The sequence below is a fragment of the Salvia hispanica genome, chromosome 6 (genome assembly GCF_023119035.1).
Source record: "Salvia hispanica cultivar TCC Black 2014 chromosome 6, UniMelb_Shisp_WGS_1.0, whole genome shotgun sequence".
Lineage (NCBI taxonomy): Eukaryota > Viridiplantae > Streptophyta > Magnoliopsida > Lamiales > Lamiaceae > Salvia > Salvia hispanica.
In genome coordinates this window covers 38,881,051-38,892,905 of record NC_062970.1, presented here as the reverse complement: position 1 = coordinate 38,892,905, position 11,855 = coordinate 38,881,051, and the positions used below count along the sequence as shown (strand labels likewise).

The window sequence follows — 11,855 nt, the reverse complement described above, 5'->3', positions numbered from 1 at the left end:
TGAACCTGATTTACGATGGTGGTGCTTGGACACACGGACTCGGAATTTGAAGATTGTGAGATTGATTTGAATAATCAAGTTAAGATGGTAAAACAGATTGAATTACAGTACCTTCTTTAAGATGTGAAGAGTTTGAAGATCGTGAGATTGAATTGATTAATCAAGTTTGAAAACAAATTGAATTACAATGTGAAGAGTTTGAAGATTGTGATCGTTTGCAAGATTTCATCTCGTTAGGTATATGTTTGATTCATAACCCATGAGATTTATTTCATAATTTAGATACATAGATAAGTAGCATGTGATAATAGTCTCAATAGTCAATACTTGTTCTTAAATAATCTCATATTTAATCTTATCCTATCTTATTATAACTATTTTATCTAGATAACTGAACGTCAATCTAAAAATTATCAATGTATATTCGATTATTTATTTCTTACACACTTTATAGAGCAATATTTTATTTTTGTAAATATATTTTTAAACCTTGAATTTTTGTCTCATATACTTTTTAAATCTTTAATTATGTTTATATATTACGCTTATATGGTTCTTAATAATAAAAAAACTTACCTTCTAATTTTATTGTTAACTTTTTAGTCCAATTAGCCAGCCGATTAGACTATAGAGTTATGGTAGATAACTTATGAATAATAAAATTTTAGTCTGATTAGCCCACAATCCAATAAGAATTAGCCCACCGATAGATGCAATACAAACGCTCAGAGACTAATAGATGGCGAGCAAAGGAAACGAACATGTACAAGTAGTCTAAATAACACAACAACTAAGAGGCAACAAAAGCAAATGATATGGCAAAAACTACGCTCATGCCCACACCAATCAACGAACAAACACGAGAACCATAAACACAAGAGCAACACACATACGAAGATGATGTATTTCATGACTAGGCTCAGAGTCGACAATGCATCAACATCTTGTCGTGACGCATGTTAGTAGTGTTAAGCACAACACAAGATGATCAAAGACAGAACAAAAGATGAATGAAGACAGTTGAAGACACAAGAAGTAGGCACAACACGTGATTCTGTCAAAAACTACAACATGTGATTCTGTCAAAAACTAGAAATCATTAAAAATCTGCATTCATGCATAGCAGCATTGGATAACTGTTATCAAGGAATTGAAAGTCTTGAGTAGCCCAGGTTAGAATTATAAAACCATTACAAGAAAAAATTTATGCTCAGATAGGACATGGATATCTTCAGACAATATCAGAGGGAGTGGGTAACCCAATACCACACATTAAAGTCAATCATCACAGCAAATGCACCATCCAGGAATCGAACCCGGGTCTGTACCGTGGCAGGGTACTATTCTACCACTAGACCACTGGTGCCATTGCTTAAATGATTTGTATATTCATTATTTCCATACATAATTAATTTTATCAAGACAATTTAAAATGTGCTGCTATCATGTTGTGTCGATGATTTTCATATCGTCTCGTGTACAGATTTGTCCTTATCATGTCTTTGTAGAATCCAAAGACATATATGTACCACGAAATTTAAAAGAAAACCATTAATAAAATTATAAAATAAAACTACATAAATAGTCTTGAACCATTAATAAATTGTCATTTCATTCCTATATTCTTTCTAGTTATATCTTCATTCTATTCCACCCTCATCTCATTTCCATCGTACCAAAAAATGGTCTAATTGTAATTGACATGTCCTAGTAGATTAGATAGATTAGATATTTTAGTTGCGCAGATGAATGCTAAGAAACTCATTACATTTGTCTCTGTATTCTATATTTGATCTACCAAACTTTGATTTGACTCAGAACAGATAATGCAAAAGAGATTCAGTTTCAATAACTAAAGCTGCAGTTTCCATAGAGCACGATGGTGTACAAAATCATTTGACTTTGAAGGATTCATCTTTCACTAAACTTGGTTCATATATCTCTATCACTAAAGATAGATGCACATATGAAGAACATTAATAACTAATAAGCATGCTTTAGCATCACTTTCTAGCTAACAGTCCTTTACCCCCCTTCCCTCAATACGAAAAGCCACTGCTCCAATTTGATCAGCAAATCTATTTAGTTGGAAGCACCAAAATTGGGATTTTATCCAACAAAATAGCATTCCTGGCATTGGACATACTGGCTCATACCTTCAGAAAATACGGAAGTTGGATACTAGGTTACCGACTAAGAAGGTTATAAGAGGGCAGGTCCTCGAGGCGTACAATGTCTTCTTGGAGAAGCTCCATCTCCAACTGATGGCGAGTAGCTTTCATCACAGTCTGAGAGTATCATGAAAAAGGGATTGTTACATATTTAAACACACACACATGCAAGTCTTTGTTTAAATGAAGAAGATTCAGATTGTATCTGTGCAAGTAGTTTAGTGAAGACATAATCAGTACCCCGTGGTTATATTTTTCAAACTATGCATGACCAATAGAAGTCCCCTCCCTATCTGAACCCTATGGGAAGAAGTTGTTTCTTACAAATTAGTAAACAAACTTACGTTGAAATCCATGTACGAAGCATGCATGTCGAGCCATTTATGGTCCATTAGCTTGAACGCGATGCAATACAGAAGGTCGAAAGCTGATTCATTATCTGCCAGAATGAGATGAAATCATTAAAAAGTGAAACTACATGTGGAGCGTCAAACAAGTTGAAAAGGAGTATGCGTATCTAATCAGTAAGGCATTTCCTGGCTAGCCAGTGTTTGCATTAGATATGAGCTAGGATGGAAATATTTACCTGTAAGCAACTTCAAAAAGGTTGCTCCCACAAGTGTTCTGGGCTTTACTGCAAATATGACAAACAGATTACAGGACCAGCAAATAGGATAACTCATCTCAAATGTTTAACAATTTCTGTAAAGAGCACAAATTCAAGAATTTAGTGGGTGCTTTATAAAAAATTATAGCTCAGGCGGCTCTGGGAACTACATCAAACTAGTACTGTAAGCTGACAAGGAATAAAAAGAAATACTCAAATTAAGGTTAAGTGTTGTCATTTAATTCCGGAGACTAACATAGGTTCAGACTGGTTGAGAATAGTTTCAGGTGAATACAGAGAGGTGCATCTTAATATCAGAAGAAAGAATTATTGGCTGGAAGAATTTGGAGGATATAGATCACTTGGGGCAAGTATTTTCAGAAGAATTGGTCGAACAAGAACTCTATGGTTCAGTGATTTCCATTTGGCCTCAAATCATCCAACAAATTACCTGCTTCAAAGTCAAGCATCTGAATAAGCATGAATGTGATATTGACACCAGCTACGGCAAAGGGATATTCCCACATTGCCCTATCACCCTCTTTCTTCTGAAGAAGATCCTGAAAAGATTTCTGTGAATAATATTGTGAGCTTTTGCCAGAAAAAAATTATACTGTATCATACAAAGTCCGAAGATCATGCACTAAAGTACAAGTGATAAATATGCCTTGCACGCATGCACAGACAGGTAAAACAAGATAGACAATGGAAATAGAAAACATACAGGAAAGTGCCTTGCAAAGTATAACAAATTTTCCAACGATATGAAACCACCGCCCCTGAAATAATATGCTATAAGCCATTATACGACCAATTTGGTTCAAGCAATCCCAAAGGTCCATGAAAATGATGGAATACCTAAAATCTGTCGATGGATCTTTCCCCTGCCAACCCATCTCCTTCCACTGTTCTGACATTAACCCGTGTAGTTGCTCTTCGGGAAAGGCAGCATGCCACAATGCCTTTAGAGCTTCCTATTAAAGAAAAAGGCACATATACATGCTGAAGTTACTTAAAAAGGTTGTTTCTGCTTTAAATAAGGCCTGCAGATGTTACTTGAATAAACATCTTAGAAGTATGATGAACTACACCTGGTGCTCAGGGTTAGAACTATCATAACCAATATTTATCCGGTTCTGTAGTCTGTGTAAACATTCTTCCTGATACATACAGTTACAGTACATCAGGATCTACTGAAACAGGTCCTAATCATGGATTGAACTTGATAGTGAAAAGCATTACTATAAAATACCACTATGTACATGTAGCCGTGATATAAAATCCACATGTTGCAGGTTCGAATCATGGGTTGAACTTGATAGTGAAAAGCATTATAAAATACCACTATGAACATGTAACCTTGATATAAAATCCACATGTTTTAGGTGTCCCAGCAATAGCAATATATGCAGGACCACCCAAGAAAAATAGGCATTCCAGAGTGTAACAACTAACAAGAAACGCACATGTATTGCTAGCCACATTCTTTGTAGTACACCAGATTTATTTAGATATACGATGATTCAAAGTGGACTCATCATGACATTATCGGAGAAATGTAGATATCAAACAAGTTGAAATATATGCTGAATGATTTGCAAACATTGCTTTAATGGGGAGTAAAAGCATCACCCACCTAAAAGGAATAACAAAATGAACTGAATACTCCAAACAAGCCATATATTACCTGTGCGGGCGTCAACTCAAATGATGGATGATCCTCAAAATCTCTTCTTTGAGCACAAACACACGAAAGGCCTCTGCCTAGCCACGCAGAAGATCCTGCAACAACCTCAACTGTAATAAAAGAAAATAATAGGAGAAAATGTACACATTTTCTATATTCATGTATTCCATTTTATGTGATATGCTAAGTAAAGAACATGCTAGAATGGTAGCTTTCAACCAATTTTTCAAGTACTCCATGTCTTTGATGATCCAATGTTTTATAGATTTTTAGATAAGTTAAAATAATTCCGACTCGAGTGTAAGATCCTCATCCGCGTCCTAAATCTAATATCACTAAACATAACACTGCTCACTGCACAAATAGATGATTCTACCTGGTAATCAATATTCAAAACTCAAGCCCACCCTATTTATAACACGCAGCTCCATATATAATGCATGTATCTTATTTTACTGTGGAAGGATAGTGGGTGGTAAAAAAAACAAAAAGCAAGCAAACTTATTGAAGCAATCACAACAACCAAAGAGCTTTAGTTCAATATACAAAATCAGCTACGAAAACAGAACCAGCAGCAAATTCATTGTATACAGTTTCTTAACACACGGAATGAAAAAAGCTTTGTAAAACAAAACAGAAATAAACGTGAGAAAGCACGAAGTTCCTAGATTGCTTTGCTAATCAGTAAAATTTTAAAGAAAAAACTATCGTAGCTTTTTGTGAATTAACTATACCAGATTTTCCAAAAGCATTAACCTCACGCTTTGCGCATGATTATGTAAAATACTCCACCTAAACAGGCGTGTGTGTGTGTGTGAGAGAGAGAGAGAGAGAGGGAATAAATTAAAAAAAGATTATTGAAAGAGCGAAAAGGATAAGAGGAATGTACCAGTAGAATGACAGGCAGTTCCTTGATGGAGTCCTCGGCGCACCGCCACAAACGATCCTCCTTCTCCTCCTCTGTCATCCATTTCTCCGCTGAAATTCTCGGGAAAATATACTCAAAACCAGCTTCAACTCGACCACCAATAAGACTTTCAAATCTGGATAAACTGACACTGAATGTGGAACAGAGCTAGTCGGATTAGCCGATGCAGTTAGCTATCAAGTAAAAGAGAGGTGGGTTGGTTAGGATGAAGATCTACAATACACCAATCAAAGGACAAAAAACAATTTTAAACCAAAAAAACCTCTGCAGTTTATTGGCATTAAATATTATGAGTAGTGTTGATATTGTAGTGATTGTGATTGTGATTGTGATTGTATCAGCTTCTGCAGTCCTTCAAATATACTCGCGCGCAGATCTCTCTCTCTCTCTCTCTAGAAGTATATGTGTACTATTTTTTAGAGATTTTGGCTGGTGTAGTTCTGTTAAGTTTGGTGGGCTGTGCCTCTGTATGTTTGAGAGATATCATTATATTAATTTAATCATCTGTCACTGTGGCTTCGGTATATTTAAAAAGTAATGCTACTAATTTTTTATTTTTGGAACCAAATAATAGGATTAGTAAATAATTGGTGATGAATATTTAAAATACATGTGACGATATTTGGTTGATTCGATTCATATCCCTAGAGACCATTGTATATTTAAAGTAAAAACTATGTATTGTATTGCTATTGCACAAATAAAATTTGATCTCCGACCTCTCGCTAAAAATTGATTTTCGTATTTTAACTTTGCTTCATTCTATATTTATATTTTGCCTACAGCACCATAATATGGAAACTATACATTGCGATGTGACTAAAATTTTGAACACACAAACATATTTGTTTGAAATTTTGAATACCTTAACTTGGCGTGATTCAATAATTTCATTTTCCCTAATGCATATTTCATAATTAAAGAATAATGATAGTGGGCCTGCAGACTGCTCAGATAGTCATTTCTGTTTCATGCTAGTATAACTTAATATAGTACTAGTACATCGCAATTAAATAGGAATACCTGGTCACATGGAGTATAAAATAGTTGGAAAAAAGGAGAAAAAATATATTGTCATTATATTATCATGCTAATGAGATTAACTTGATTTTAGTCATTTTACTACCATATAGATAGAGACATAGAGTCTTGTAATTCACATATGATATCATTATGCTATGTAGTTGAGCAATACTTATATGCTTATGATATCATATGCTCTCTAGTTGAGCAATATATGCTAGTATATATTATTCCCATATGCATGACATACATATATGAAAGATTTCATATATATTCCATATATATTTCAATTTGTAATGGATTAATTTAATTTATTGGATAATACTTGAAAGTGTAGTTAAAATAGTCAATCCGCCACATGGTATGTTGAGGGACTTGTCATGATGTGTTACACCTAAATTATTAGTAGTAGTAAAAAATTAGACCCTACACACACATGCACTCGCAAAAATGTAGACTAGTACTTGTGTGGAATGTATTATCATCCAAGTCTACTCAAATTTGATAGTGCTCCATGTCATAACACGCATGGTTTGATTTATGTACATGTGATTCGAGCAATAAGTAGTAAGTACATCATTACATATGTTGTGTGCCCTTTTATCTTCTACATCTAGGGTGATTTGTCTATGTTTGGATGGATTGATTACATATAGAGACCTGATAAAATAAAAATTAATCATAAAATAGGTTGTGTCCCTTATACTGCTTATATATAGTATATACTCCCTCTGTCCATGAAATTTCGTCCCGATTTGATCACAGGTTTTAAGAAATGTAATGGAAAATGAGTTGAAAAAGTTAGTGGATTGTGGGTCCTACTTTTATATACTCCCTCTGTCCACTAGAAATGAAACGTTTTCATTTTTGGGTTGTCCCATTAAAAATGAAACATTTATTAAAATAGAAATAACTTTATCTCTACTTTTCTCTCTCTCTCTCTTACTTTACTCTCTCTTCTTTAACTCATAAAACAATACTACATAAAATCATGTGTCGAAAAGCAAACGTTTCATATTTATTGGGACAGAGAGAGTATTAGTTTTATAATAAAATGTGAGTAGGAATGAATTAGTGGAATATGTGGTCCACTACCAAAAATGGTAAAAGTAAAAGGGGACAAATTTTGGGGGACAGACGAAAATGAAAAAATGAGACAAATTTTCGTGGACGGAGGAAATAATATATAAGTGTATTATATTTTGATTGATCTAATAATGAATAGCTTCTCATAGATTGTTGGACCCCAAAATATGACGAAATTAAATTATTAGTGGTTAGTACTTTTAGTGATTTTTTTTTATAATCTATAATAAAAATGGATTTTGAATTCTAGCGTGTTCCATCTTTTTCAAAAGTCTGAAAAAAAAAACTATGAACTTTGGCCATATGTTTGGCTGTCGGGAAATAAAGTTGGCGAGGAAAATGATTCCTGGGAAAATGAATCTCGGGAATATGATTCCTAGTAACTTTACTTTCCCGTGTTTAGAAAATATCAAGATTTTAAATTTATATTTAATTTAAACACCAAACTAAAAACATACTTATTATTATTTTATTTATGCAAAGAATAATATTGTAATTTTTTTATTAAATTATTAATTACAAATAATAATAATTATTATATTATTATATTTATTATTACGATGGATAGTTTAAATATGGATTATCCATCATAATCTATAATAATATAATTATGATTATAGTTACATGGAGTATTACAGTACTCATTTATTATAACAATAAATATAATAATTATTATAGTATAATTATAATATTTACGAATATTATAATTGAATAAATTTTATAAATTAAAATTGCACTATGACTTTATTGATTAATTGTTAATTTATAAAATAAAATAGTTATTATTTATTATAAGATTTATATTATTTAATTATATTTTAATTATTTAATAAAATATTATTATTATTATGAATTATTACAAAATAAGTTATAATTATGATAATTTTAATCACAGTTTTTTTTATTATAGTGAAATTAAGTATGATTTATAATTTTAAATTATTTTAAAAACATTGTAATTATTATTATTATTATTATTATTATTATTACTATTATTACTTTATTATTATTATTATCATTATTATTATTATTAATAAAACTATACTATATTGCTTAAATATGTAGGAATCCTAAAACTGGGAAAAAGAATACATAAGAAAAGTTAGGATTCAGAATCCTGGAAAGTTGTACTAACTTTTCTTGTTCTCGGATTCTGATTACTTTCCCAGTTTGATTAAAAACTGAAACAAACGCAGGAATTTAAAATTTAAGGAATCAGATTACTTTCCCAGACAGATGTCTGACAACCAAACATGACCTTTGAGTTTTTCACAATCATCTCATCATTCTCTTTTACGACGAATTATGTGATAATGTGACAGTCGGTTTGTAAGACGTGGACAAAACGTTCGACCTAATTAAACGTTTTGGCCACTGTTTGTTTTGTTTTACGTGTTTTGAAGTGCAAATACGCTATGGATATATTATATAGGTATAGATTCATTCAATTGGGGTTTCAACGGTATTAAAAAGAAACATTGTAACCGAATTATTAGATGAACGACGAACAATGTGCTTATAATAAGTTCATAATACCTAAATGGTCGATAACTTGATTTCGAACTCATAATTGCCTTAATTTAAGACCATTCAATTTATCGCTTTACAGGTAAGAAGATGCATGGCGTATATCGTTTTTGGACAATTTATTTAAGAAAAATTGGATATTAATGGAAGCCCATAATTAATTACCCTTCTTCATTTTCATTTTTATTTTTGGTTTTGCGTTTCAGGATATTTTTAGGGGGTTCGAGAATATATATATATAGTTGAATGGTCATGGTTTTCAGTTTCGGAAGGATCATATATTATTGAAATAGAGATAGGGATCGAGACATGCAGGCAAAAATAAATTGTATGCATAAATTGATTGATGATACAGGTCTGGTTCACCCTTGAGGAAACATCTTAATTTTCAGGTCCAACTTTTAGTAATTGTATGCCAAATCAGAAACAACTTAAACCCCACATCAAATAATAATGAGACAGCAAAAGTTTGAGGATTTTATAATTGAATTACTTTTGAAGTTGGAGTAATAGTTAAACTTAAATGTAAAATGACTAAAATCAATATCTAAATATGTGTGTGACTGGGTGGTCCACAAATTCTGCACAACTAGAAGAGGGCAACACATTTGACCCTTTCTAATCAATTTTGAAATATGTGTTTACTACTCCCACTTAAAAAGTTCAAACTAACATCAAGTTCAAAGGGAAATTATAAAAAACTTGGTCTCTTTTTAGAAGCAAATAATACTACTAGTAGTATTAAATAAAAAAAGGAACAAAGATTGTCACACAATCTTAGCACATACTACTATCATTCATGCAAGCATAAATATAGTACTACTAAATATAACCTCAACAACAAGTTAAAGTGAAGTGCCTTAGGCCTTAGATCCTGACTCCCAACATGGCTCCAACAACAATAGACAAAGCAAGCATGAAGGTCTTCCCGCCGCCAACTCTAGCGGGGGCACTGCCTTTGGTGGTGTTGGGATCGACGACGTTGATGGCTAGTTTCATCCCCTGGCTGCAGTGGTCGGACTTGGGGCAGATGAAGTAGCGGATGCCGGGGATGACGAGGGAGAAGTTGGTGGGGCTGGTTTGGTCGGAGCTGATGATGTTGTCAGTGAGGCAGTTTTTGTAGTCATCTGCCCTTACTTCGTCCACGGCATGGGTAATGGCCCAGTATTTGAACACTGAACACCAAAACCAACTCGTTTTCTCATTTAAAATCTACTACCACAGTTTCTAAAAATAGAGATTTTGGAAATATAACATTTTACATTGTTAAATAAATAAATATGAGAGACAAACCATTTAAATAGAAAAACATCTTCATTAGGAACTTAAATGCCTGGATCGATATTAAATAATGAAGTTTGATCAGGAATTAAAAAAAAATTCATTAAGTTTGATCTAAATTTTGGTACGTTGTCCCATGCTTTTTGAAATTGAAATATTACTTATCGTAAAATTTTATTATTTTTCAATTGTCTCTCATCCATGCATAATTCAACGTTTTTTTTTTTTTGATGTTAAAAACAATAATAGTTTAATAAATAAGAAAATAAATTAATATAAAAAAAAAACATATATAGTTTAATAGAACGTACACTTTGTTTTGAACATCACTATTAACATTTTGTGCATGAATATGATGATTGAGAAAATTGAAACTTCGTAAGTTAAATATTCCATTTTCAAAGATCAATATGAGGCATACTAGAATTTGACCAAACCTCATAATTTCAATTACCATTATCCCAATAAATTACTCCAACTAATTAAAATAACACTATTGGATATTGATTGATGATTAAAAGAAAAGAATTTGCAAAAAACAAGATTCACAGCAGCCATAATTTTAAGTGATTAAACGCGTTAATTTATCTATAATATCAAGAAAATACAGGAATACGTATTAAAAACATGTATATTATCGCTCAATTTGAATAGATATGGTTGAGATATAAAGAAGTAGTAATAATTGATATATGAATAATAATATGATCTGACATATTATATTAATAATAATTTGTTGTGAGATAGCGTCTATATATGAAAACAAATTAATTTATGTGCACATACTAAATGATTTTTTTTTTCACTTTTATAGAATATTGAAGTAGAGATTATGGATGATACCAAGGAAGTCACCAACATAAAAGAGTTGGTCCTTTGACCACTTGACGTAGTTGATACCGGTATCCCAGCCGTGAGCGTCGCCGACGAAGTGCGACACCGGCTGGTCCGGTGTCGGCCGCTGCGCTGCCGCTAGAGATATCACAACCACAAAGAGGAGGGCAATGGCTCTACCCATTTTCATTTTATTACTATATATATCTTTCTTTAGTATGTTTAAGTACTAGCAGTATTATAATGTGATGAATATTACTGTTTTCAGAGCTCAAATGTGCTATATATAGACAGAGAGAAGTGAAATAGAATAATTGAGGAACAATGTATTCTTATTAAGCCGTACATGATAATCATATTACTCTAATATTTCGCACTTAGTCTCTTAATTTATTTTTATATTTTTTTAAAGAAAGCTATATATGCATGGATGAGTACCATATATATAAATTTTATAAAAAAGAGTAACCCTAAATTAATATCTTATTTAATATTTAAATTTATGTACAGTTTTTCTATTTATTTTGACATCAATAAAAAGGTATAATAGTCGAGCGTCGAACTCAAGTTTCACATAGTATAATTTGTTTATTTTATCCTTTTGCCCCCAAAATAATTTTCTCAATCCGACTATATTTAAGTGCATATTAGGTGAGTGAATTCGAATCACATGAATGTTTGATCATACTATATGAGAAAATATGTATTTAC

At 32.1% G+C, this 11,855-nt stretch overlaps 2 protein-coding genes across 4 annotated transcripts; both read right to left on the bottom strand.

Annotated features, from left to right (window-relative positions):
• Positions 1-1,824: 1,824 nt before the first annotated feature.
• LOC125196603 (ELMO domain-containing protein C-like) lies at positions 1,825-5,832 on the bottom strand. 3 transcript variants are annotated; one of them, XM_048095188.1, is made up of 10 exons: positions 5,656-5,832; positions 5,355-5,566; positions 4,466-4,560; positions 3,870-3,938; positions 3,637-3,752; positions 3,503-3,557; positions 3,230-3,350; positions 2,758-2,805; positions 2,516-2,610; positions 1,825-2,288 (listed from the first exon to the last, which is right to left on the bottom strand). In XM_048095188.1, exons 2-10 carry the CDS (start codon positions 5,434-5,436, stop codon positions 2,187-2,189), a joined length of 783 nt encoding a protein of 260 aa, XP_047951145.1. In that variant the 5' UTR covers positions 5,437-5,566; positions 5,656-5,832; the 3' UTR covers positions 1,825-2,186. The 3 variants fall into 3 exon arrangements, with proteins under 3 accessions (XP_047951145.1, XP_047951146.1, XP_047951147.1); XM_048095189.1 differs by having other exon boundaries at positions 3,230-3,338; XM_048095190.1 differs by lacking the exon at positions 3,870-3,938.
• Positions 5,833-9,801: 3,969 nt separating this feature from the next.
• LOC125192224 (blue copper protein-like) lies at positions 9,802-11,365 on the bottom strand. The gene is made up of 2 exons (XM_048089739.1): positions 11,154-11,365; positions 9,802-10,204 (listed from the first exon to the last, which is right to left on the bottom strand). The coding sequence occupies exons 1-2, from the start codon at positions 11,332-11,334 to the stop codon at positions 9,897-9,899; spliced, it is 489 nt and encodes a 162-aa protein (XP_047945696.1). The 5' UTR covers positions 11,335-11,365; the 3' UTR covers positions 9,802-9,896.
• Positions 11,366-11,855: the final 490 nt, after the last annotated feature.